Source organism: Artemia sp. Qi Xiang Cuo, chromosome 19, assembly GCF_049724085.1.
Source record: "Artemia sp. Qi Xiang Cuo chromosome 19, ASM4972408v1, whole genome shotgun sequence".
In the NCBI taxonomy this organism is placed as follows: Eukaryota; Metazoa; Arthropoda; class Branchiopoda; order Anostraca; family Artemiidae; genus Artemia; species Artemia sp. Qi Xiang Cuo.
In genome coordinates this window covers 8,111,696-8,138,055 of record NC_142812.1, presented here as the reverse complement: position 1 = coordinate 8,138,055, position 26,360 = coordinate 8,111,696, and the positions used below count along the sequence as shown (strand labels likewise).

Sequence of the window (26,360 nt, the reverse complement as noted above, 5' to 3'; positions counted from 1 at the left end):
AAAAAAAGATGGAGGGCAACTAGACCCCTCCCACGCTCATTGTTTTCTCAAAGTCATCTGATCAAAATTTTGAGCTAGCCATTTTGTTCAGCATAGTCGAAAATTTAATAAATATGTCTTTTAGGATGACTTAATCCCCCACAGTTTCCAGGGGAAGGGCTGCAAGATATGAACTTTGCCCATTGCTTACATATTGTATTGGTTATTGCGAAGTATACAGACATTTTCAGGAAGGATTTTTTTTCTGGTGAGGGGGATGGAGGAGGGGGTTACTCGGGAGAATCTTTCCGTGGAGGATGTTTCTTTGGGGTAAGGGACATTTCTGTAAACCTGGCGCCAGATTTCCAAGCATTATTTAAAAAACGATCAGAAATTAAATTAAAAAAACAAGTTTTTTCAACTGAAAGTAAGAAGCAACATTAGAACTTAAAACGAACATAAATTATTACGTATATGAGGGGGTTCGCCCCCAAGTCAATACCACGCTCTTTACGCTACAGTTTTTTTTTAGTTCTTTCAAAAGACCTATCTATTCTAACTAAACGGCCTTTGTGATTCAGGGGTTTGTGAATTAATTTTTTTTTTAACTTTTAAGGTAAAGAGCGTGGTATTGACTAAGGGGAGAACCCCCCCCCACATAGGTAATAACATATACGTAATAAAAAAAACAATGAAAAAAAAAACAAGCGATACGGCTCAATAGTAATAAATACTTTTAAAAATAGAATTTTGATATCAATAAATGTATCAAAAGAATGGGCTTATAATGCTTAGTATAAATATATAAATTTTTATTAAGTTTAGTATTACTTATCAAAGGCTACGAGCCTGAGAAAATTTACCCGATTTTTTAAAGAGGGGGGAAACATCCCCTACACGTTAAGGAATTTTAATGAAAATCACACCGTCAGATTCAGTGTATCAGAAAACCCTATTACATAGGTTTCAAGCTCATATCTGCAAAAATCTACAACTATATCTGCAACGTATTTTTTGCCAGAAGAAAAATATACGAATATAGACGTTTCGCAAGTTAATTTGTAAATTACGTCAGAACCAAATTTAGAGACAGCCATTTAGCAAAAGAAGAGTAAAATTTTTATGCAAATTTTGCTTACTTATTCAATGACTGTGAGCCAAAATAAAAGCTGCATTAACTAAAAAACGATCAGAAATTAAATTAAAAAAACTAATTTTTTCAACTGAAAGTAAGGAGCGACATTAAAACTTAAAACGAACAGAAATTATTCCATATATGAAAGGGGCTGTCCCCTCCTCAACGCCTCGCTCTTTACGCTAAATTTTGACTCTGTCTCACAACTTTATTTTTTAAAACAATAAAAAACTTTAGCGTAAAGAGCGAGGCGTTGAGGAAGGGACAGCCCCTTTCATATACAGAATAATTTCTGTTCGTTTTAAGTTTTAATGTCGCTCCTTACTTTCAGTCTAAAAAACTTGTTTTTTTTTTTATTTAATTATACTACAGGGCTACATGCAGCCTGTGGAGGCAAGAGGCTATTGTGGCCTGAACCTCGCCTTAATTTAGTTAGTCGATAGTTAAGATAATTAGATAATTAGCCCTACAGTAAGGGGATAATAAGATAATTAATTCGTAACTTAATTATCATACTTTACTGTGTGAGCAGCCCCCACCTGCGAAACCTGTTTGTCAAGATGTTAGGAATCAGATCTATCGGCAATTAAAACACCTCGTTTCATGGGCACCACCAGGAGGTACAAGGGGATAATGACCCCCTGTGAAGGCACAAACTAAGACTTTACTTTGAGATCTAGGCTCCATATGTATTTGCCCCCCCCCATCCGGCTTTTGACCTCGGACTTACTTGAGCCCTTGTCATTTTCATGACGATGCTATTTATTGATCCATTTAAAGCGCTTTAATTTATCACACCTATTCAATGTGAAATTCCCTTTGGTAAAATTTGACAGAGTAGTTGGAACAGGATTTGTCAGACGAACTCGCAATGAAAAGCGAACTAGCAATGACCTTACAACTTTAATAATACCATGGATATACGCAGAGGGGTTTCAGGGCCTAGGACCCCTTAAAATTCTATATAATCCTGAATTTCTTGCCACTTCTTGTTCAAAATATAAACGAAAGCATTTTTTATTATTGGCCTGCTCCTGAAGAAAGTATCTCCGTACGAGCATGAATCACAAGCCGCAGCAGCCTAAACATTTTGAGGACGCAAACATAGGCGTAGGGTGGGGTGGGGGGGGGGAGCTGCCCTCCAGACCTTCAAATTTACATTAGATATGGCTGAAAAAGCAGATGGTTGGAAAAGCAGTTGATAAAAGGCCCTCCATCACACTATCGACTACCCCCCTTTAGAGAATATGCTGCTACGCCCATGGACATAAACCTGAAGTCTGCGTAAACCTGAAGTCTGCGTAAAAATCTGCACCCCTACAGGATGATACTTTTGAAAAAAATCTTATGAATACAGCAAGAAAAAAAAAGTTCTGTAAGTTCGGATAATTAAGTGTAGATAATGTAAACTATAGGCTTAGAGGGTAAACTACCCTCTAAGCGTTTTAGGCCTTTTGTAAAAAATCTTTAAAACCATATTCGAAAAAACGCGGTATTTAGCTCGTACTATTAGTACAATGATACTCTATTCAGCAGAAAAAAAAAACATATAGTAAAAAAGTGCTTTCATTTACGTCACCCGACTATAACGAATGCCATAGGGTATAAAAACTATTTAAGCGGGACTAATTTTCTCGAGACCAATTTTCCTGAAACTTGTTTGTTCATAATAGAGAATGTCTTGGATATAAAAAGCAAATTTTAAACTTATTTTAATAGTTTCACTTCTGCTTTTGACAAGCTCAGTGTCAATATAATTAGCCATGCAATTTGTAAGCTTATTTTATTACTTTTCGAAATTTCTATCATTGCTTGTTATGAAAAAAAAAAATCTAAATCATGAAAAACAATTACTATCCTATAATAATCTAATGTGAGCAGAATTCTGCAATATACCTGGCCCCCTTCCGAGTTTCTGATTTAGAGGATTCAAGCCATGGGACCTTCAACCATTAAGTTGGAGAACCCTTGCATGAGTCCAATTCCGACAATGTATAACGTGTCCACTCGGACCATGTAGATGCCTTTGTAACCATTAGATAATCAATAACTAAATGTTTGTGTACAATTTTACATTTCAAGGGGAGTCGATACAAGGACTCCAAGGAGCCTTGGAGGTGAATACGCTCAAGGGTCCCACTATAGACAATGAACGAAAATCGTTCAGATTTCTTTTACACAAATTTATGTTAGGAATTTAGTTAAAGAATTTGTTTTATCGATGTGATTTTTGAGTAAGATTTTTTTTTTTTATTTGTTTCATATTGTATTTCTCTGATGACGGCTGTTGAATAACCGAAATATTCGAATAGATTATACAGCTTTGTTGTTCACCATCTTCACAAATTCCTCATTATCTTCTCTTTTTTTGTATAGGTCCCACTTTGGGCCGCTCTGTTGATAAGGTTGAGAACCCTTGTAAACACATATGGTTGCTTATCCAGCCCTTTGAAGAGGGGGGGGGAAACATTCTCTGGGAAAACGATTCTCTTGCTAAATTTTCTGGGAAAACATTTGGACCAGTATGAATCAGTGAATGAATTTTAATACTCACCAATAACTAAATAAGGCAGAAAAAATGGAATAAATGAAAATGCAAAGAAAACACCAGCACACAAAAAAGTGATCAAATATTTTAAATTAATGCTTCACTCATTGAACGAGAATCGAAATAAAAGTGACAACATTAAAAAAGGGAAAAATTATGTACACAAAAAGACAGCCCAACAACAGCTACACGGTGTTAACTATTACTTTGAGATACTATGTGGTGGGGTCTAGAGCCTTAGGGGACTTCTCCCTCCTGATTGTGACTGCAGCCAAGGGATCGTCGATCGTCCATAGCATGCTTATATCAGACGGTTTCTTGGGGACACCCTTCAGAGGATGGAGGAGGCTAATCAGGTACTTTGCAAACTAGTGGAAAACAACTCGGCGTGTTTTTTTCACATCGGCAGTAAATATACAACAGAAAGGCGACATGACTCATGTATGAGGGCTAGCGAAAGAATGTGTTGATAAACCAGGTATTTTTTTCCCTATACCCATGTGTGGAGTAATGAATCTGACTTTAGCATATGTAAGGAGGTTGGGGATGTGGATTACCCCTCCCGTGCACGTGTTTGATTGCACAACCCAATTTGGACCACGTAATTATATACATTGCAGAATTCTGCATGACTAAAGTTTTAACAAGGTGTAATATTTTCGAAATGCATATTTGAAGCCTCTGTGCATAACCATTTGCAGAAGTTACAGCAATGGCCTCTTGACTGCATGATATGCTTCGTGCAGTAAACAGGCATTTTTTTTACACTGACAATCGTTTTGACTAAAATGTATATATTAAGATGCTGATCCGGTGTTACACGGGGCTACAAGAGTATCCTGGGCACAAAGAAACGTTGATTGTCTACAAAGATTCACGCTGTTCAGTTATTTACGGTTTAAAAACACATAAGCTCATAGCTCCTTCTATACCTCAAGTGGCATCCAAGGGGTCGGAGAAGTGCCTCAAATCATCTAGCTGGTATGCAGCAGCATATATATCTTCTCCATTTTTGTTTATGCTTATGAGGATTAAAAATACAAAAAAAAAATCCCCCTTTAATCCCCCTTTAATTTTAATCCCCCTTTAGTTTAATCCCCCTTTAATCAAAAGCTTAGGCATGATCCAAGTCCAATACTTGACTTGATCTCCTAAAAATATTCTAACATAATTGCACAATAATAAAGCTGCCACTAATCAAGATGCAGATTTCCCTGTAGTATTAAAATAGATGTAATCGAAGTTCATATGTTCATACATGTCTAGCTCAAGGGAGAAGGGGTGGGATCCAAAACACAAAGAAATCCAATTTTTTATCATGACTCTCTGGCAGGATTCTTTGACCCATCTTGGTGAGGGAGAATTTCACCTTTATTCCCTTAGTGGTAAAAGCAAAGGTAACTCATAAACTTACACAGAGGGGGGGGGGGGCAAATCTCTATATTTTTTTGAATATATACTGTATTTATTCATATAATTTGCATATCTTATGTAATTTTTTTTCAAACTGACGACGTAGCCGAATGCTTCCTCCTCCTTCTGCAATCATAGGCTCTTGAGTACTTCTCTGATGTACCAGCTCCGTGTGTCCGTGTGACCACCCAATGCTGCTAAAAATTTCCGCTGCTCATGACTAAAGTACTAGTTAAGTTAAATAATTTTTTGTACTACTTTTTTCCCGGTAGCTGGTACATCAAATAGAATTCAGATCATAAGAGGCTGGGAGGTCGAGGAGGTAATTCCATCATAAATTAAAAGTGCAGTAATTGCAATATACATTTTAAATGGTGCCTAAATTTCAAATGGTGACTGCGACAATTGGTACCTGCTGATATGTTTGCTTTTAGATTGCTGCCTCCATATCCATGGCTAGAAGTAAACTGAAACACCTTTCCCAATTATGTTCAACAATCTGGATGGTTCAAGAGATATTTCAAAAGCACATAGCTCTTTAAAAAGCCAAAACTGATTAGCAAATTTTTGAAAGTCTTGTTTGCCCTAGGTGCCCTAGAATTAATAACTCAAAAATAAATTCGGTGCCGCGTGTCACTTTTAGAAGGCATCCAAAAAACAATAAGTTAGATCACATGAGGGGTTTCTCAGAAGAAAGTGATTATAATAAAACCTAAATGAGCATCATGGCTACATGACCGATAGCCATCCTCGCCAAAACGAGCATCATGGCTACATGACCGATAGCCATCCTCGCCAAAACAGAAAAAAAAACTATATCGAAGAGTGGATTTAGGATTCAGATGATGGACGGATAGTGAGGTCTTCGTCCTTATTTTCAGAAAACATTTCACTTCACCCAGAGTAACCTCTTCTGATTGACCGAAGCCAGATATATAGACTTCCACCCTGGTATATAGCCAGATATATACAAAGAATGAAAATGAGATGATTATTGGGTATATTACTATTTTTCTTAAAAAGACAGTCCGAAAACTCATTTCCGCGGGGAAAACATTTTTTTGTTGTTTATGTGGCCAAAAAATTGCAGCTGCATTCGGCAAATACAGGGGAATGTCTGTTAGGGAGGAGTAGCAGTAAATCTGAAATGTGTAAGAAATAGGAGAATTAAATGGAAAGTGTAAGAAAATAACAATTATAGGAGAGGGGATATATACGCACATATTTATGCGTCTGATCGAAGCAACTGTCATTGCAAGTAATCGTTTTTGTTGTTCTACCTTGTTTTGAAGGGCATAGAATGTCTTAAATGTACTCAAAAAGGGTTCGTCTTTTGCACGGCTCGATCCAAGGGAGGGGTGACCCCATTTCCCAATTAATAAAACTAAATCAGTATTTCATTTATGTTATTAAACATTTTAGCAGCGTAATGTAACTGTATAAGGATGCAGTTATATTAGTGACATACGCCGAAATTTTTATCAGTGATAAGGGCACAATCTCTAAAAAATCGTAAGTAACAGGTGAATTGTATGAAAAATATGGCAAATCATATGAACGGTTTCAGGGGAGGGGATAAGCCCCCACCTGTGAATTTTTTTCCATCTCAGTCCAAGGGTAATAACGTTAAAATATAACACTTCTTAACATTTTTATAACTTTTAAAAAGTGCAACTGTTTAAAACTTTGGAAACATGGATTCAAGGGATGGGCTTTGAAATATCCCAAACAATAAAAAATTAAATATTTTAGCAACAGCAATTTCGACTAATGGATCCAAGGGCGTATCCATGGGGAGGAGTTAGAGGGTTTCAATCCCACCCCGAAATGTTTGTCCAACTTGTAGACATAACAAAAATGAATATAAACAAATTTTTTATGCTTTTTTTGAATTTTTTTTGGTAAAGCCCGCCCCACCCGAAAAAATCCTGGATACAGCCCTGAATGAATTACTTATTTTTTAGGGCAAAGCTTTTTAACCAATTTTGGCTTTACCTAGGGACGCCAATTCACGGAAAAGGCGGAGAAAGACTTCTTTTTTCTAATGAAAGTGTAAAAAAGGTATTTTTCAGAATTTAGGGGGAGGACGATTTTACTTTTTTCGATTTTACAGTGAAAATACCAAAAAATTTATTTTTCAAAACTAACAAAAGGGAAGCTCCCTGTCATTAGCGACCCCGGATTTATACTCCTATCATAAACTAGGTAGACTACTTTTTTTTCAGAAATTCCTCCCTCCTAAACTAATGGCGTGTTTATAGCACACACACACAAGAGCTTATTTCAAGCAGGGAAGAACTCTTAAAAAAAGAAGTAAAAATAAATGAATTGTAGGAAAAGATATGAAACAATACAGCCTATTCATATGTACCAATATTAAAAGCTAGGTATGCAATTTTATCGGTAATTTATTTTTTCCCGCAAAATCACGCCTCCCTGGCCAATGGTCTGTAAACACGCAAAAATTTCGATAGGGGAGGTTCAAAAAGCGTAAATATTGGTCAGTTATACAAAAAAAAATTAGGAAACAGTGGAGATAAATAGAAATATTCTGACTCCTAGTCAAGGCTCCTTCGGAGCCTCGACTCTCTTTCCTTCTCAGAATTATAATTCTGGCACTCTCTTGCTCCTGGTTTCCGGCTGGTGTTTAATATTCATTTAGACCCAATCTGCAGATACAGTATGGTTGAATTTCTGAAGCTGCTAAAATAGTTTCGTTGCAAAATATAAGTTATGATCTCCTTGTTTTATAGTTTATGGCAATTTTGGCCGTCCTGGCACTTTCAAATGCAGAACAAGAAAAAGAAGGTGAAGCCACATCAGGAGTTGAAGAAGGTAAATGAACAATTAGTTTATGGGCTTTATCAATTTGATCTGAGAAGGTTTTACGCAAACAACTTACAAAACATATACACAAACGGGTGGCCGGCGTTTACTCCCCGGAAAATACCCCCCACGGAAATAACCCCCCTGGAAAATATCCCCACGGAAATAACTCCCCTGGAAAATATCCCCCCCCGTGGAAAATTAGGCTTTCCAAATTTGAGACTTTTATTTGAGTTTTATTTTTTTTTAATTACGTAGGGGGAAGAAATTTTGTTACTTGTGTATTATGCGCCACTCACTCAAGTTTACGCTGTGTAAAACTCGAGAACACACCGATTTTTTCGTAAGTTTCTTCGTTACTTTAGAAATAAATTTGGGCTATAGATTCGCACATTAGAGGGGGGGGTGAAGTATAGTTGGTCTGCACCCGAAATGTGTTTGGTACAACTATTCTGCATATTAGATAGATAGATAGGTAAGTGTATTTTAAAGCCAAATATACGGCCATGAACACAATAAAATAACATAAACTTTGATCAGTGATCATCATAAAACACTTGAATGAAACACTACATTAACCTAATAATACTACTTAATGCTTGGAAAAACGATCATTGAATAAAAAAATCACTTAACACTTGGGAAAAACACTTAAATGAAACATTACATTTACTTTATACTGGGATTTTTTTTAGTTAACAAAATTTCTAGATACCTCGCTATTCTGCTGCAATTTTTTTAGTGGTCATATAGCCAAAAAGAATTCTTTTCTGACTTCAAACTGTCCAAATACTTTATCCCCTCCTCCTTAGGTGCAAATATACAGCCCAAATTATATATTTCCCATATGTTCACTTGTCTATATATATTTCCCATATATGTCACCAGGGGCAGATCCAGGATTTTTTTAGGGGGGTGGGGCAAAATAGGTTGATCCGACAATTTTTTTTAGGGGGGGGGCGCAAAATAGGTTGATCCGATAAACTTGCGTTAGGAGCAAGTTTAATTAACGCAAACTTGAGTTAATTAAGTAAATTATACTACTTTCGACTATGCTAGGGGGCGCGCGCCCCCCACTCCCAGCCCCATGGATCCGCCACTGTATGTCACTTGCCTTTGTCTTGTCTAACGCTAAGCTGAAAAAAAACTAACGAAGAAACCGGTTAGTTCTCGAGTTTTACGCAGCGTAAACTTGAGTGAGTGCCACATAATACACAAGTACCAAAATTCCTTCCCCCTACGGAAATTTAAAAATAAAACTCAATTTAAATTCTCAAATTTGGAAAGCCTTGTTTTCCACCGTTTTTTTTTCGGGGGGGGGGGGTATTTTCCGGGGGGTAATCGCAGGGGGGGGGGGGTAAACGCCTAGAACCACACAAACGAACCTTTAGCAGGGACTAGAGTCAGTAGCACCGTTTTAGGGGGGAGGGAGGAGTAATGGCCCTTGTATTCTTTGCCCCTCCCTCCACTTTGTAAAATACCTTTTTGGCAGTGTCATTTAAAGTAATATTTATTTTTAATTAAAAAAGTGAAAAACAACAAAATTGTCTGCTATAGATAAATTATCCCCAATAGATCTCAAAAACACATTTCCCCTCCCCCTACTTCTATTTTCATGAATAGATGCCCCTGATTATAGTCTCTGTATTACAGAACGGTAAATGGTCCCTCTCAGACGTTATGCTATCATAAGATTTAATTATTGGATTTATTGATTTTTTATGATTTTTTGGAAAACTCACAAACATCATTCCTAAAAGCGCTATAAATACTATATAGTAAGTATAGTATAAAATACTATAAGTAAGTATTTTGGAGTTGCTTCTATAAGAATTATTTCTATTATTTCTACAAGTATAGGTGATAAGGATTAGGCATATAAGTGTATATACGGGATGAGGTAAAATTCATGAAACACGGGCAAATTATTATACGAAAATGACACGTCTTCATATAAGCTATTGTATTTTATTAATTAGTTTTAATTTTACTTCTAATTTCCGGGTCTCCAAATATGGGTCCTTTTGTTTTTTTTTTAGGGACAACGTTTTGTCTCTTAGGGCTATCTTCAGCCAGTTGATTATTGTAATAGACCAAGAACACCACAGGCGATGAAATTTAAGATCGCTCAAGAAACTAAAACAACAAGATGGAATAAATCTACGTGTGCTAAGATTATTTGTCTCCTGAATCGCCTTTACTTCCCCATATACTGTGTTATGCAGAAAATCGCGTCAATTTTGCAGACCACAGAGTATTTTTACCAGTATTTTACCAGTATTTTTACCAGTATTTTACCAGTATTTTTACCAGTATTTTACCAGTATTTTGGCGGGAAATATAAATTCGCATGCACATTAATTTTCCAAGACATGCGTGGAAACTTGCTCAAAAATAAAGTAAATAGCTAATTGTTAAACAAAATGGAGTGCATTGAAAAACTTATAATTCCTGTGAGATTTTGCATCGATTAATGAAGTTTTGCTAATTATTTAATAGAAATAATGGCAATTTAACAGCAGCAAACGGATTGAAACTCCGTTGAAATGGCCTGAATGTGCCCTTATGGCTCAGGTGAGCAGGAGCGTAATTTGCTATGGGGCAGGAGAGATAACTGCTCCTCCAGAGCCCAGTTTGCTCCTCCCGGCTGTAATTTAGTTTCTGCCAAACATCTTATCAAAACTAAGATAAGCCTGCATAATTCAAGCATCCAGAGAAACAGGTCAGTTTCTTTAGTATGTTTTTTTTTACCTTTGTGGTAGTATATGGCCCATTTTTTGTTTTTCACTGTCATTTGGGCAAATTGGTTTCAACTCCCCCCCCCAGGATTTTGACGAAATTATGCCCCTGCAGCAACATACACCAAGATTAGCAACATAACAACAAGATTAGACCTGATCTAGTAACCAATCCCTCAATAATTTACTACATGTTAACCATAATGAGGCATATCTTTAACATTAATTTAAGCAAAAGCCTAATACAGCTTATAAATAGATGTTATTTACTTTCACCGAAATCATTCGCCTGATAAGCATCAATAAAAACCGCTTGTTTAAAATGTTGACTTGTTATCCGTATTTATTCAGCTTGATTTACATTTTGTGGTTTTAAATTAGCGGCTTGAAGCTTAAACAAAAATGACATCCATTAGGTTGCATTTCAACTTATCTGTTGTGCCAAGTCCCTTCGAAGACAATACGCCACGTTTACAGCACTGATGACAGCACATTTTATATCGAGAGGTTTTATTCTTGATTCGGGGTAGATTCAAGAATTTATTTTGGGAGGGGAGGAGTTTTGGGCTGTCAAAATTCAAGAAAATAGGCTGTTAAATTCCAAGAAAATACATAAGAAAGCAAATTCTCAAGGCCGTATCCAGGGGAAGGGTTAGAGGTTTGCCACCCCCCCCCCAAATTGTTTGTCCGGCTCAAAAAAGCGTAAAAAATGAATATACATTTTTATATGCGCTTCAAAAGTTCTTTGTACCCCCCCCCCCCCCCCGAAAAGAATCCTTTTGTAATACTTGAAGGTTCTTCAGGTTCTGGACACACTTTTTCTGGATTAGATTCTACAAAATTTTGTAAAATTTAAGCGAAAAAGAAACTCACATCTTAATAGCCTCCAGAATACAAAGGCTATTAAGATGTTTTTTTCCTTTTCTTTTTTTGTTGCGTTTAATTTAATTTAACTTCAATTTTTTTCTCGTTGATAAAGGCTCCCGGAGGTGGGGTCGAAATATTCGGATTGTTATTATTTAAAGTTTGTTTTTGTTTTATTTCAATTATACCTGTTTTTCTGTCTCTTAATTTTTGTAAAAGGAAAAATAAGAAAGAGGTAAAAATAAGAAAAAAGAAAAAATAATAAAAAAGGAAAAAGGTATAAGAAATTATTTACAAAATTGTGTGCATTTTAAATGTTGAAGGAACCTAAAGATGTGCACCAAAATTCTGTAGTTTCTTGTAAAAGGATTTTTTCTTGTAAAAGGATTGGATGGCTCATAGAGGATCATAAAGGCTTGGGAAGGATATAAGATGTTGCATTTTTGTATATGATGTGTATTAGAACAGCTGTATATTTCATCAAAAGTAAACATATTATCTTACCTTGAAATCATTTGTATTGCCAAAATTCCCTTTTTTTTAGAAAAGAGAAAACGAAAATGTTTTTTCTTAGCAATAAGTGACTCACACTAATTGAGACTGTGACTGCTTGTTACAATCACTACTTGCAACTATGACAATTTTGACCATATGACAATATTGACCACTTACAATTCCAATTACAACTACTTGAGATCACGATTATTTGCAATTGCGACTACTTACGACTGGGACTAATTGTCTCTGGTTAAATTTCTGGTTTAATGTCTCTGGTACATTTCCTTCCGGGTTAAGAACAAAACCATGCTGTCGTAGGTATGAATATTTGAAAGAGGAGGGAGGGGTTTGCAAACTTCACCGTCTGGCTGCTTCAATTTACCGGTTGAGTCGTTTTTTTTTTTTTTTTTTTTTTTTTTTTTTTTTTTTACAAATATTCAAAATTGCGGAAAGGTTAAGCGCTTCACGCTACCATTTTACATGCTCAATTCAATCCCACCAATCCCCAATTTCTTGTTATTACGATTTTGTGCTACTACCAAACTGATTCTACTACATATGATGACAACCCGCCTGTGATAATTATAAGTGCGATATATGCTGTTTTTTAACTTTCAGGAAAGACAAAAACCGAAAAAAGTTTATCGGCTGTGGTCAATCTGAAGGAAGAGGCTAATGCAGACAAAGGGAACATATTCTAAACCACCTTTTCATGTTCTTTTTAGTGGTATAAATTAAATTTCAATACTCCGAATGAATTCAAAATTATTCCTTTTTATGGCCATGTCTCCTTTTTCCCATAGATAAGATAATCCTCTTCTGTCAAAAGTATTCTGGGTTAATTCAGAATCAATCCATTTTTTGGCGTATGTCTCCTTTTTCCTTGACAAAAGAGGAGACAAATGTCAGGTCACCATGTTATAGCTTGATAAGGTAATCCTTTTCTGTCAAAACTGGCGTATGTCCCTTTTTTAATTTCGTAACGGTAAAAGATAGGATAGTTCTGGATGTACCATTCAATTCCTCGCTCTGAGCTTACCCATGACACTTACAAACCAAAATGGCACATGCTCCACTTTTAATTATCATAGTTGAACAGTAAATCTACGTGCAAAAGAGTATCTCTTCAGAAATTACACTTACCATACTTACAAAACTAATTACCTTATTTTTCTATTTTAGTCCAACCATCTGAATTCCCAGTCAACTCTAACATCAGAAGGGGTAGAAACTTTTACTACGCAGTACCCAGAAACACCCCAGCCGTGGTGCCTTTATACTCACCATTTGTTTACAATTACTATCAGAGACCACAATACCCAATTACTCGCTTTGAAGCAATTGCTGGAAACCCAATGAACTTCTACTATGAGCCTACAGATTATAGCCCTCATGGTGCTTATGCTACCCCTAATATCCCTTCTGAAGCCATCCGTTTAGCTGATACCCAAAAGGTTCCAGAAGATGTTGAACAAATGCTGGAGAATAACCCAAGGGAACGTTTCCTTTTCTTACAGACAACACTCATTACATCTGACAGTACAACATCGACGATCAAGAATCTGTGCAAATTTAACATTTTCTCGTCAGGAACCATATGCTTCAATGGTTAATTTATTTTATTTGTTGATATTGTTAAAAATAAAAGTTATGATTTGTGTGATATTTTGATATATGTCAGCAAAAATGTTGTATATATCCTAACAAACTACACACTCTTATCCAGACGCTATGTTCTTATACGCTTCACCAGACCAGTTTTTATCCTGAATTGAATCAGCCCAAATTCGAATACTATAGAAATGACGCCAACGTAATAAATATACCGCCAAAGCTATTTAAAATAATGCCATTTAAGGAATCTCAGTGCGTCTTTTCTTTTTGGACTGAATACACCTTATATGGATAGAAGAAAGAAGACGAACAGAATTCCATATAGACTCTCGTCTGTAATTAGAGCATGAGATATCAAACAACTCTGTGGTAACAACAATAAGCGGAACTAGTCTGCAATAAGTGGAATAATTCGGTACATTTTTGCAAAATAACCTAGGCTAACTTACTATATTTTATGTTTTATCAAATTTTACAAAAAAAAAATAATACTTCTATCTGTAAGTGTCTTCCCTTGAAAAAAAAAAACACACTAAAAAAAAAAAATTACTTTATATTTTATTCATTAACTGGTTTCGTCCGATAGTGGATGTGCAAGGAAAAGAGGCACATGCTCATTATTCATTTTGGACGGTCAGGGATTGTGCATAGCGATGTACGGAGCAGAAAATTTTGGGGTAGAGACTAAATTAAAAGTAAAAAATAATATTTGAATAGTGCCAAAAATAATGACAATTATGTGATAAATAGTAAGACTCTGGGGGAGAATTTGAGTCCAAAGCATGCCCACAACCTCCTGAAGAAGTGCTCAGTTGCAAACTAATTCCTTTCATCCCCGTCTTAATTGGTTTAGTGGCTGATCTTAATTTGTGAATGGCGGTATTAATGCCCTCTAATTTTGGGGAACAGCTTGAAAAAGAGAAGTATTAATAAAGTTACATGTAACTTTAAAATTAAAAGTAACAAAAACAGCATTTGAATTTTGCAAAACAATAATGGCAATTATGTGATAAATTGTAATAATCTTGTGGATAATCTGAGTCCAAAGCCCCCCCCCCTTCCCCGAAATAAGTAATCAGCTGTAAAATAGTACCCTTAAGCCCCGTCTTAATTGGTGAAGTGGCTGGTCTTAACCTACGAATAGCGGTATTAAGGATTCCATTTTGGGAATGAGTTTGAAAAAGAAGACTAGTACTAATAACGCTACAGTAAAGCACTGTTTTATTCTTCTTATTCATCTTATTTATGGAGGCAAAGCCCTTGGGTTGTTGCTACAACTTCCAATCTTTCTTAGGCATCTAATTAATGGAAACAACACTCTTGGGTTGTCGCTCCACTTTTTTTTTTCTTTTTTTTTTCATCTTATTAATGATCAAACGTCAGACAATAAGTTCGGAATGGTTACTGGTTCGGAAGTAGAAGAAGATGTGGTGTCTTCTAAATGGCCAACGCTTGACCCGAGCACGTCGCGAGTAATGAGGAAGGTCAATATGTTTCCTTAAAAATGTTCATTCCCAAGGTTACCACCCTTAGTGATTTATCACCATTTCTAGTGATTTTTCATATTGCCTAAAAAGAAATCACTAAATCAGCATATAAATCACTAGATTATTTGAGAAAATCACTAATCAACCAACTAATCATTACAACCTAGGGTTTTTTTTTCCTAGCCAGGTGGCAACCCTATTCATTCCTTATAACATTCTTATTGTTAATGGCCAGCCTAATTCCAGCTCCATCCTTTTTTCATTAACAGCAAACCAGTCCGTAATTCTGTTTATCCTCTTTTTTTCCAAACGTCTGTTCTCAAGTATGGTTCTGAAGTGTAAATGCACCGAAAGACGGAGGAGGATTTGCTAGATCTTTTCCAGAGATATTACCTACGGCTTGTTTTGGGTATCCGTCTGACTGACCTTATTTCAAACAGAAAGCTGTACGAAAAACCGGGTTTGTATCCCGCTTTCTACGGCTATAATGAGGGAAAGGTAGAGATGAGTGGGACACGTTCTGCAGATGAGGGATGACGGACTGCGAAAGATAGTCCTTTTCAGCCAACCATCTAGGGTCAAAACAAAAAGCAGGTCGTCCCCGAAAGGAAAGATTTAAGGGGAATTGGAACATCTTGGGAGGGTGTAAAGAGGAGAAATTTGAATAGACTACGATGAAGGAGGAGCGTACGTAGCTTTGTTGGACTCAGATGGCTTCGTGCTGCAGTGAGTTGTTATTAGGAGTAATCACAAATATGGAAGAAGGCCAAACCATTAAGTTAATGTTTAAATAAATTATTGGTACTAATTACACTCTCTGTAAATCACAAGCTAAAGTTTAGCGTAAAAAATAGAGGGAGCAAGGGTAGGGGACAACTCCCTCAATTATTAAATTAATTTACGTTCGCATTAAGCTTTAACGTCACTTTATTACTTGCATCTGAAGGAACTTGTCTTTTATACATTTAGTTTATGCCCATTTCGACAATATATTCCGAGTTATCCCAAATACAAGGTGAATTTTAGCTCCCCCTCCATCGCTGGCTCCTCACAGCAAAGTTTAGTTTTTGCATAAAATGCTTTGGAAATGAAAATCACCTCCTTTAGAAGGTAAACCCTTAAAATTTGATTTGGGGGCGGGCAGTGGTCCTCTGGCCAAATCTAGAATTTACAAAATTCGACTTTGATTTACTCCCCCCCCCTCAGTTCTATAAACGACTAGTCCAATGGTGAAGTCATAATTTTTTCATCTATTAGACTTCTTTAAATAATACTAGTATAAATAGAGCTGATTGGGTATTGGGTATTGTGATAATCAACCAGTTAAATGGGACGACTATTGCCTCACTCTACCCCAAAACTATATTACACTTTGAACTCACTATATTGCGCATTAACTAGATTTAAAATGAAAACAAACATAAGGCCAATTCACATCGATATTTCACTAATACCGAGTTTTGGTAGCACTGATTTGAACCAATCAGATTTTTCTCGGTTTTTTCTGATTGGTTAAAAAATTCTATACAAAATTCTGATTGGCTCAAATTAGCGCTAGCTACATCTTGGTATTAGTAAAATCTCATTCTGACATATAGGGAACGTGTGTAGAAATCGGTACTTTTTTGTCACTACTTTCTCCAAACTTGATAGATGAATAATTGTATTTTGAATAATTATATATATGATGATGAATAGATGAATAATTATATATACAAGGGGAATGGGGCGAAATCTTACTTCTCGAGACTGATCCGAAGGGCTCTTCTTCCAGGAAAACTGAACTATTTTGGACTGCGAATAAATTTTGTTTTGTGTTTTCGACAATCACCCCTCCCCCCCCCCCCGCAAAAATAAAAAATAAGCGGAACCATCCTATAAATTGAAAACTGTTTGTATCATTGGATATCTAGTTTATTTTGATCAATATAACCTTTAACACAAAAATATCTCGGTAGTTTATGTGCAACCCAAGAAAACGATTGTATAAAAGTAAATTTGCACCTAATAATATACAACAAATCTGTTTTAAATGAAAAATAAATAGACTCGGTAAAGACAAAACGCTTTTTAACAATGAACAATTTTGACACTTATAATTGCACTTTCATAGATTTGGGGGAATACGTCGTATTACCTTCATCTCGGACGATCTGAAATGAAATATAAGACATTTTCAAAATTTAAATGCCAAAAACATAAACATTTCAAAAACTAAAAACATTTAAAAAACTTCAATTCTTTTAAAGATTACTAAATTCTGATGGAATAAAACCACCCAAGGCAGATAAATATTTGAGACAAGGGACGCTCGCAGAGATGGGTAAAAAAAAGCACCTGCTCTTTCTTGACGATAAGAAGAAGACAAAGGAGACCACAATATCTAAATCTGAAATATCAATTTTTTTTTTTTTTAAAGCAGAAGGAACAAATGTAAAAGGCTATAAAAACTTTTAAGCTACAAAATATCAATACCAATCAAGACAGATAAAACTTTGCACGCAGGGACACTTACAAAGGAAGGCAAGGAGGGTGCCTACCAAGGCGATACCCCGGAGGTCAGGGTTAGAACCCCCCACCCCACTATAAAAAAGGTACTTGTTAATTATTCAGAACATACTGAAGAATTTTGCTCTGCAACATCTGACAAAACCGGTTAGCTATCTGAATTAGGAGACAATTAGCTTAGGCTCAGTGGAAAAAGCACGTTGTAGATATATTTTATTTAAATATTTAATATACAGAGTTGGTATTTTTGTTAGGTATTTAATATAATGAATTCTGGGTGGCCTGCTTTCCATGTGTTTCAGCCTATTTCTTTACCAATGCGTTTTAAATTAAAAGGAAGAATTAAATAGAATTTAATTCTTTAATTATTAAATAGAATAAAATAGAATTAAAAGGAAGGAGAGATTGACAGATTGAAACCCTAGAAGTAAATTAACTGTTAAATTTATTTATTTATTGGGGGGGGGGAGAACTTCTAGCATAAATAAGTGTAATCTTGCCGCTGAATTAGTAAGTGGTATACTAATAAGTATAGTGGGAGTGGCTTCGAGATATTTTAATTTCAATTATAAAGCACAAATTATTTTCTTCGCATGTTTTCTTCTCTATAGCCCCGATGCCGAATTCAATTATTTTAAATGTAAAAGTAAAGAGCGGCACATTTATTGCAGTGACAGTAGGTTCTCTAGAATATGACGTCATTTCCGCTCAGAGATCGGCTACATCCATATCATACATATTATAAATATTCAAATCTAACACCTTGTAACAGGATAGCGGATAAAGCCAAGCCCGGAGACTTTCGGGCTTGGGTTCAATCCCGGCTGTTGCAAGGAACAAAACATCTTATAAACATCTTATAATTTTTCGTTATATTAGAGAAAATTCAAGCCTAAGAAAAGTAAAAAAAAGAAGGCATGGAGCCTCTTTTTCGAGAATAAGTTTAGTTCTCGGGGATAAGTAAAGGCTATTAAAGAAAATTAGAGTTGTGACAAGTTAAATTAATTTCGAAAGAACGATGAAAATATGATCTATATGATCAAATTGACGGCAGCAAAAAAAGCAGATATAAACATGGGCTGCTTTCCATAATTTTCTGTTCATAATTCCCATAATTTTGTTACTAAAGTATTATATTTTCACCATATTTTGGTATATTTTATTTTATTATTTTATATTTCATTAGGATTAACCTAACTTCACTTCTTGGGTGTGTTCTGTACAACTAACAAGTACAAAAAAAAAATTGTACGACTCGTAAAAACGCAACAAAAATCCTAGATACACCCTTGGGGCCTACCCCCCTTAGAACGACAAAACACATAAAAGCTGCATAATATCACAACATGTTAAAAACCTTTCCCCTTTTCAAAAACGCTTACTGAAAAAAAAAGAAAGAAAAAAAAAAAGTAGGAACCCTACCCGGTACCAATAAAGATTGTTCTCTTGGTTCCATTCTTAATCTATTTAAACATTAAACAGGAAGAAGAAAAAATAGCACAAATATTGAAAAGTCGGCACACAAAGCGTTCAATTGATAATGAAAAGGTAAACAATGTCAGCGTTTCTATTTAATCAAACAGTTCGTGGTAATAAACTGTAAGTAAGGAGCGACCCGGCTCAATAGTAGGCTAACCGAAACTCTAAAAAACGGAATTTTGATACCAAGAGATACATCAAAAGAATCAGATTTTAATGCTGAATTAAAATATGTAAGTCTCATCAAGTTTAGTCTTACCTATCAAAAAATTACTCGCCTGAGAAAATTTGCTTGGTTTTCGAAAAAAGGGGGAAAGACCCCCTAAAAGTTATAGAACCTTAATGAAAATCACACCATCAGATTCAACGTATCAGGGAAAGCTGCAGTAGAGGTTCCATACTCCTATCTGCACAAATGGGGAATTTTGTATTTTTTGCCAGAAGAAAGATCACGGATGCGTGTTTGTTTTTTTTTCCCAGGGGTGATCGTATCGACCCAGAGGTCCTAGAATATGGTTGAAGGGCTCATTCGAACAGAAATTAAAAGTTCTAGTGCTCTTTTTAAGTGACCAAAAAAAATGGAGGGCAACTAGGCTCCCTCCCACGCTAATTTTTTACCAAAATTACCGGATCAAAAAATTGAGATAGCCATTTTGTTAAGCATGGCCGAAAATATAATAAACATGTCTTTTAGGATGACTTAATCCCACAAAATCCCCGGGGGGAGGGCCGAAAGTTACGAACTTTACCCAATGTTTACATATAGTATTGGTTATTGGGAAGTGTATAGACGTTTTCAGGGGGGATTTTTTCTTGTAGCGGGGGGGGGGGGGTCGGGGGTTATTTAGGAGGATCTTTCCATGGAGGAAGCTTTCATGGGGGAAAGGACATTGCTAAGAAGGGGGCGCCGGATTTCCCAGCATTATTTTGAAAAACGATCAGAAATTAAATTAAAAAAAGTTTTTCAACTGATAGTAAGGAGAAACATTAAAATTTAAAACGTACAGAAATTATTCAGTATATGAAAGGGGCTGTCCCCTCCTCAACGCCTCACTCTTTACGCTAAAGCTATTTATTGTTTAAAAAAATAAAGTTGTGAGACAGAGTCAAACTTTTATGAAATGAAAATGATTTGTTTGATCTGATTTGCATAAATAAAAGCAGGAAGCTACAGCCTTTACAAAAGGTAAGCTACATAATTTCAAGACTTTGGTGGCAAATATTTTTTGGTGGCAATTATAATATCAGATGGCAATTTGGTGGCAATTATAATATCAGATGGCAATTTGGTGGCAATTATAATATCAGATGGCAATTTGGTGGCAATTATAATATCAGAAAACGGCACCTCATCCTCGGAAGTTGATGAAATATCCTCAATATGATAAAAAAAAAAACGCAAAGAAGAGATGTATCCTTATATCCTCCTAAGTTGCTGGATGGCGAAGGGTTAAACTGGTAGGCTTACCTGATCATCACAGTGGTGCGAGGAACTCGAATTCAAATTTTTATTCTACCCATCCATTTAATACATTGATTTGCAGATCTTCATACTAAAAAAAAAACAAAGAAACAAAAAAAAAAAAAAACCAACAACTCACGTGTTGCAAGTGGAATGATCCAAAAAGAATTTGTGCTCTATCGCAGCCTTTTCAATGTCACTAGGTGAGCAGGTTGTCAGCAAAACCTTTATTATGACTCTGTAAATACAATATTAAAATATATAATACATGTTCAATTAAACTCACTGCGAGCTTTTCTTTAACCCTACCCCCTCCCACCACCCCTAGAATTTTGTAAGTTGGCCCTCCCCCTTTGCAAGATAAGCTCCTGCAAGGACTACTGAATAATGACATATGCAGTGACGCTTGATTGTGTGCCGTGTATTGTCTAATTAAACCTCTAGGAGGGAAAACCAAACATAATCTCAAATATGCAAGGGGGAAGGGGCAAAGAGCCAAACAGTGCGTTTTACAGCCAACTTTTCCTGTTTTCAGGTAATTATTTCCGGCCTCAATTTCCACTCAATTTTTTCTCCATCTATACACAAGCATTAATTTATTATGATTTTACCACAAGCAATCTGGTCCAAGAATGGCTCGCCTTTCCTCATAAGAAGCTGTTGATCTAGAATGCAGAAGCTAGCACCATCCTTGATAATGAATGGCGTATACCCTAAAGATAAAGGGGAATAATTTTTGCAACTTTGCGACAACAAGAAGTTGCAACTTTTTAGAAGTTGTTCATTTTCGAAAATTTGCTGTAAACCATCGCATGTTTAATGAATCACGCAAACGACAAAAGAAGAATAAAATGAATATGCAAGATTGACACATTTGTGGCAACTATAATAATTTAAAACTGAATTATCTCGAAACCCCTAATAAGAAAGACGGCACGGAAAGAGCAATAATATCACCTCGTGATTCCCATGGACTTGCATTGTTTCGCAGGTGTGATGGATGACCTCTTAGCCCAAAAGAGAGAACAAGTTGCACCTTAATCCTCGTTCAAAATTGAATTAACTGACTCTTAAAATTTCTTCCGTTTACGGCACTAGTAAAATCCGAAACAAAAGAACTCATATGCAATAAACCATGCAAATTTTTGAATATAAAACAAAAATTAAGAGTTTACACCAAATAAAATTTAACAAACGAAGCGTCAGCAAAAACTCTAATTTGGTAGAAAAAAATTCTATGAATTACACAAAGGATAAATTTTGTAATATTCCTGAAATCTACTTGTATCTACTTAACGGTTACGGTGGGATACAACAGACCAATACTACTACTACTGCTGCTGAAAACCTACTAGGGCACAAAGCCACCGGAGGCCAATACAGCTACGAAAGCGACCCCCCCCACTCCGATCCATTCAAAGCTTCACTCTTTACCCTCTATAAAGTTTCAATTTCCTGGAAATCTTTCCTTAGGACCTATTCCCTCCTCCATTCAGGGGTGATCTGCTTTTCGTTCAGTCCCATATAGATAGCCAAAATGAAAATATTTAGCAATCTGCCATCCTTCATCCGTAAATCGTGTTCTATCCATCTTAACCCTTCTTTTATTACAGCCCTAGAAAGTGAGAAGGAACTACATATTTTGTACAGCTTGCTTTGGTGTTGGCAAGCAGCCAATAGCTAATCTGAAAACTATGACGTGGTGTTATAGATACCATAGAGTGGTTAACAGAATAGTTTACTCAAAGCGGAAATTAGATCAGTCAGTTGGTTTTTAAATAATCACAAGAAAGCATGCTTTCTGCTTTTCTTTTTTTTTGTATAAAGGCAGGCGACTATACATGATTATATAAACTGCATACAATCAATAGATTCCAATAAAGGTGACGAATTTCACGCGTAGCTTGGTAAGCATGCCAAAGTAGTGGTAACTATACTAGCTAGCTATATGGTAACTATTCCAAACAAGTTTGTTAAGGTTTGGTAAGTATATGTTTTGTCAAGAATTGGAGATTGAACCAGAATTTTAAGGAAACATTCTTTTATTGAAGGGATGTCGGGCAAAGGGACTTATAATTTTCGAGAAAGGAAGAACCTATTTTTTCTCTGATCTTCAAATAACGCTGTAGACAACTGTTTTCTTCTTTCTGAGGTCTGTCGTCCAATATACTTTTTAGCTGGCTAGTATGAAATTTTCAACAGTACCATCAACTATCTGAATCATCTTTACTCTTGACTTTTTGATGTGTCTAGACCCCTCTCCCTTATCCCCTCTTCGCCTGAATTTTGAAATACGTAAGATAATTGATAAAAAAAAGGAATAGATTGAGAGATAAAAAAAGGAATAATTAACTTGCACCAAAGTGAGCATGTGCCACGAAAGAACAAAAAACAAACAAACTAAACGACAAAATGAAATAACAAAAAACAAAAACAAGAGTTCTAAAATTCAATTCAAGTTACAAACGATATACAAATCGTTTTATTCCGTATCATTTAATATCGTTTAATTCTCCAGATTTCTTCAAAACTGGTCTAAAAGAACAGAAGCACCGCCTGGAAAAGTACACTGACCTTGGTAGGGGCTTTGATGAGAAATATATATCTATGGTAACAGAATCATTAATAAAAAATTACTATATCCCTTGTATTTTTTTTTAAATACTGCGTTGTATATAGCATATACATTTAATGCATAAAATAATTTAGTTGTATTTAAAATAATTTAGTTCCTATAATATAAAAAAGCTATATTATTCTGCCAAGCATGTTCAATACGGAGCTAAATTTCAAAACTTAGAACAACCAAATAAGATGCACACAAACTTGAATTGTTGTCAGGAAAAAATTCAATTGTTGTATTGAAAAATTGTCGTTTAATTGAATTGGTTTGCTGAAATTGAACTCGGAAACAGAGTCTGAAACCCAAATTATTGAAATTGGCTATTGAATTGAACCGCTGTTTCAAATTTAAAGTGTCTGTTTTTACATATACTAAAAAAAATACAACAATTCCATTAGTATAAACAATTATATGAACAATATTCCAGCTCTGAAACGATACTGAAAATTCATTAGCCAAGTTAAAAAAAATACAAAAAATAAAAAGAAAAAGTGATTAGAAAAAAATTTGTTTTCTTTTTTAAGAAACCTTTCTTGCTTTGATAATTATGAGCCTAGACATACTTGAGCGGAAAAACTGTACAGCTAACAGGATTTCTCTATCTGATACTGACAGAAAATGTGTTGGTTATGAAAAATTGTTCTGTACGCAAATAATTCAACTATATACCCTCACACCCGGAATATACCATGGGCCCGTGGATAAAAGAGTTGATAACCAAAGTCCTTCTTTGCAGATATGATGATCTGCTCTGAGAGGGCAAATTACATCAAATTTACGACTTGAATCCGGTAACTTGTTTGGAGTCTGAAGATTTTCGAGATATATCTACGATAAGTAGGTTGTTAAAAAAATATTTTCGAGTTTTAGCCAAAATTCTGAGAAGCCTACCTTGGAAGAAGGGCAAGAACAGTGGTAAGGCCTGCTGTAAGCCAATATTCTGTCGAGCTCATTGCAACTTGTGTTACCCAATAGGGGTTAGGCACTCCGTAACATTGGCTACACACAGCGCTGTAGGTCAAGGCAAATCCATAGAACGCCACAATAGAAATTAAAATTGAAGCCACGTGATACTTTGTCTGCGTAAGAAATAAATAAAAATGTAATAGTGGCAATAATAGCAAGATTCAAAAGAGAAAGAGAAATAGAAAGAGAGAGAGAGCAGAGAGAGAGAGAGAGAGAGAGAGAGAGAGAGAGAGAGAGAGAGAGAGAGAGAGAGAGAGAGAGAAAGACAGAGAGAGAGAGATTAACATATACTAATAAAATATAAATAACAAACACAAAGTTTTCTTTTACAATTTTTTTAGAAAATTTACAGAACGTTCTTGTTACTTAGCTAATATACAAGGTGCACATTCAGTTCCGTATCATACAGTTAGCATAAATACAAACTCAGCATCAATGCCAAGGGATCTCTTAAGGCTTGGCATTTCAGATAAACAATTTATTAGTTGTGCTTTTCCATTTCTTTGAACAAGATTGGACGCCACTTAAATTTTTTTACATAAAAACATGAATTAATATATATATATATATATATATATATTAGTATTAGATTAGTGTTAAACATTTAATTAAATTAGTATTAGATTTATAAATATTTAATATTTATTAAAAAACAAAGTATGATAAATAACATACACAAATTAATATATAAACTAGTATACATTTAATAGCCCCTCAAAGTCTGCTTAAGTCAGTTTTGGTTAATCAATAGCTTTATTATTCATTTCATTTCAATTTAATTTCACTAAATCACCTTTCTCATAAATAACATCAAAACTTTAGATAGTTAGTCTTGTTGCAATCCACGTTAATGTTGATTTGTTTCCTTGACTCCCATCGCTGTTTTCTTAATCCTATCCCTCTTCAAATTTACGTCTCCTCCCTTAAATCACTTGGCGTCAATTTCTTCTAATTAAAAGTAAGGTGTTCACGTTAAAAATGTCATACATAAAGCAATCGGCTGCGATGATTTAAAGTACGACATGCGCCATTTTTGTAACTTTTCAGGAGAGCCAAAAAACAGAAAAAGGTTGTCGGCTGTAGTCGCTCTGAAGTATGAGGCTAATGGGGATAAAGAGAATTTTCTATAAAATTTTCTATAAATTTTCTATAAAATTTTCTATAAAATAAAGAGAATATTCTAAACCAACTTTTTAATGCTTTTTTTTAGTGGTATAAATTGAATTCAGACAACCAAGTAAATTCAAAATTATTCCATTTTATGGCGTATGTCTCCTTTTTCCTTGACAAAAAAGGAGACAAATGCCAGGTCCTCATGTTATAACTCCAGAAGATAATCTTCTTCTGTCATTCTGAGTTGCAACAAGACCTGATAAAAAATAAACGTACACCATACAGAGGCTTGTGTCTTTTTTTTTCGTAACGGTACAAGATATGCCAATCCTGACTGCACCATTCGATTCCTCGTGTTTAGTTTAGCCATGACAAATACATAACTCATTTTAGACCAAAATGACATACGCCGTACTTTTAATTATCACCCTCCCTCCGTAATCTTAAAAATTACTTCTGACACACCCGTCCACTCCTTTAATGTTTGAAAATTCCTTTGCTCGCCCTACTCTCAAATATGCATACGCACGGAATACATTTTATCGAAGACACTCCCCGCCCTTGTTCCACCCTCGTCGGGCCGTTTCCCAGCTTTCTCCAACCTTGTCCCCCGTTCACTGCTTTTCCCCCGTTAAGCTTCAAAATTACTTTGACACACCCTTCCACTACTTTAAGGGTTGAAAATTCCTTTGCTCGCCCTCATCTCAAATATGCAAACGCACGGAATACATTTTATCGAAGACACTCCCCGCCCATGTTCCACCCTCGTCGGGCCGTTTCCCAGCTTTCTCCAACCTTGTCCCCCGTTCACTGCTTTACCTCCAGATATGAAAAAAAAAACTTTTTCCCCTACATTACGGAAACAACATACAAACACCCCGCCAGATGCCCTCTCCTTATCAATCGGTACAGGCGCTGTTTAAAAATACCCATGTTTTTTATTTGTTCGCTTGTTTTTTTTCCTTTTTCTTTTTTTACGTCCCTTTACAAAAAAAATTGTACATTTAAATGCTGTTTTTATTCATTTTTGCTTGTTTTTAACTTTATATTATGTTATAACCAATCTCATCTAAATAGTGGCTAATGAATGGATTTTCATTCTGACAA

The 26,360-nt window shown here is 35.5% G+C and overlaps 2 protein-coding genes across 3 annotated transcripts in view; one reads left to right on the top strand and one right to left on the bottom strand.

The window, feature by feature from the left end:
* The first annotated feature begins 2,809 nt into the window (after positions 1-2,809).
* LOC148940455 (uncharacterized) lies at positions 2,810-13,664 on the top strand. Its single transcript, XM_089105225.1, has 3 exons — positions 2,810-2,886; positions 7,829-7,910; positions 13,184-13,664. Exons 1-3 carry the CDS (start codon positions 2,878-2,880, stop codon positions 13,612-13,614), a joined length of 522 nt encoding a protein of 173 aa, XP_088961351.1. The 5' UTR covers positions 2,810-2,877; the 3' UTR covers positions 13,615-13,664.
* Positions 13,665-17,000: 3,336 nt separating this feature from the next.
* LOC148940454 (phospholipid-transporting ATPase VA) overlaps positions 17,001-26,360 on the bottom strand; it is a 204,545-nt gene continuing 195,185 nt past the window's right edge. For both annotated transcript variants that reach the window (XM_089105629.1, XM_089105630.1), the window contains exons 20-22: positions 24,066-24,253; positions 20,691-20,789; positions 17,001-17,255 (exon numbers count right to left, since the gene is read on the bottom strand). In XM_089105629.1, the coding sequence (XP_088961755.1) occupies positions 17,210-17,255; positions 20,691-20,789; positions 24,066-24,253 (333 nt within the window). In that variant the 3' untranslated portion in view covers positions 17,001-17,209. The remainder of the gene's footprint in view (positions 17,256-20,690; positions 20,790-24,065; positions 24,254-26,360) is intronic.

Excerpts from the sequence above, each read along its gene's own strand:
- LOC148940455 (XM_089105225.1), top strand. Across the intron at positions 7,911-13,183 it reads CACATCAGGAGTTGAAGAAG|TCCAACCATCTGAATTCCCA; the intron begins GTAAATGAACAA and ends TTTCTATTTTAG.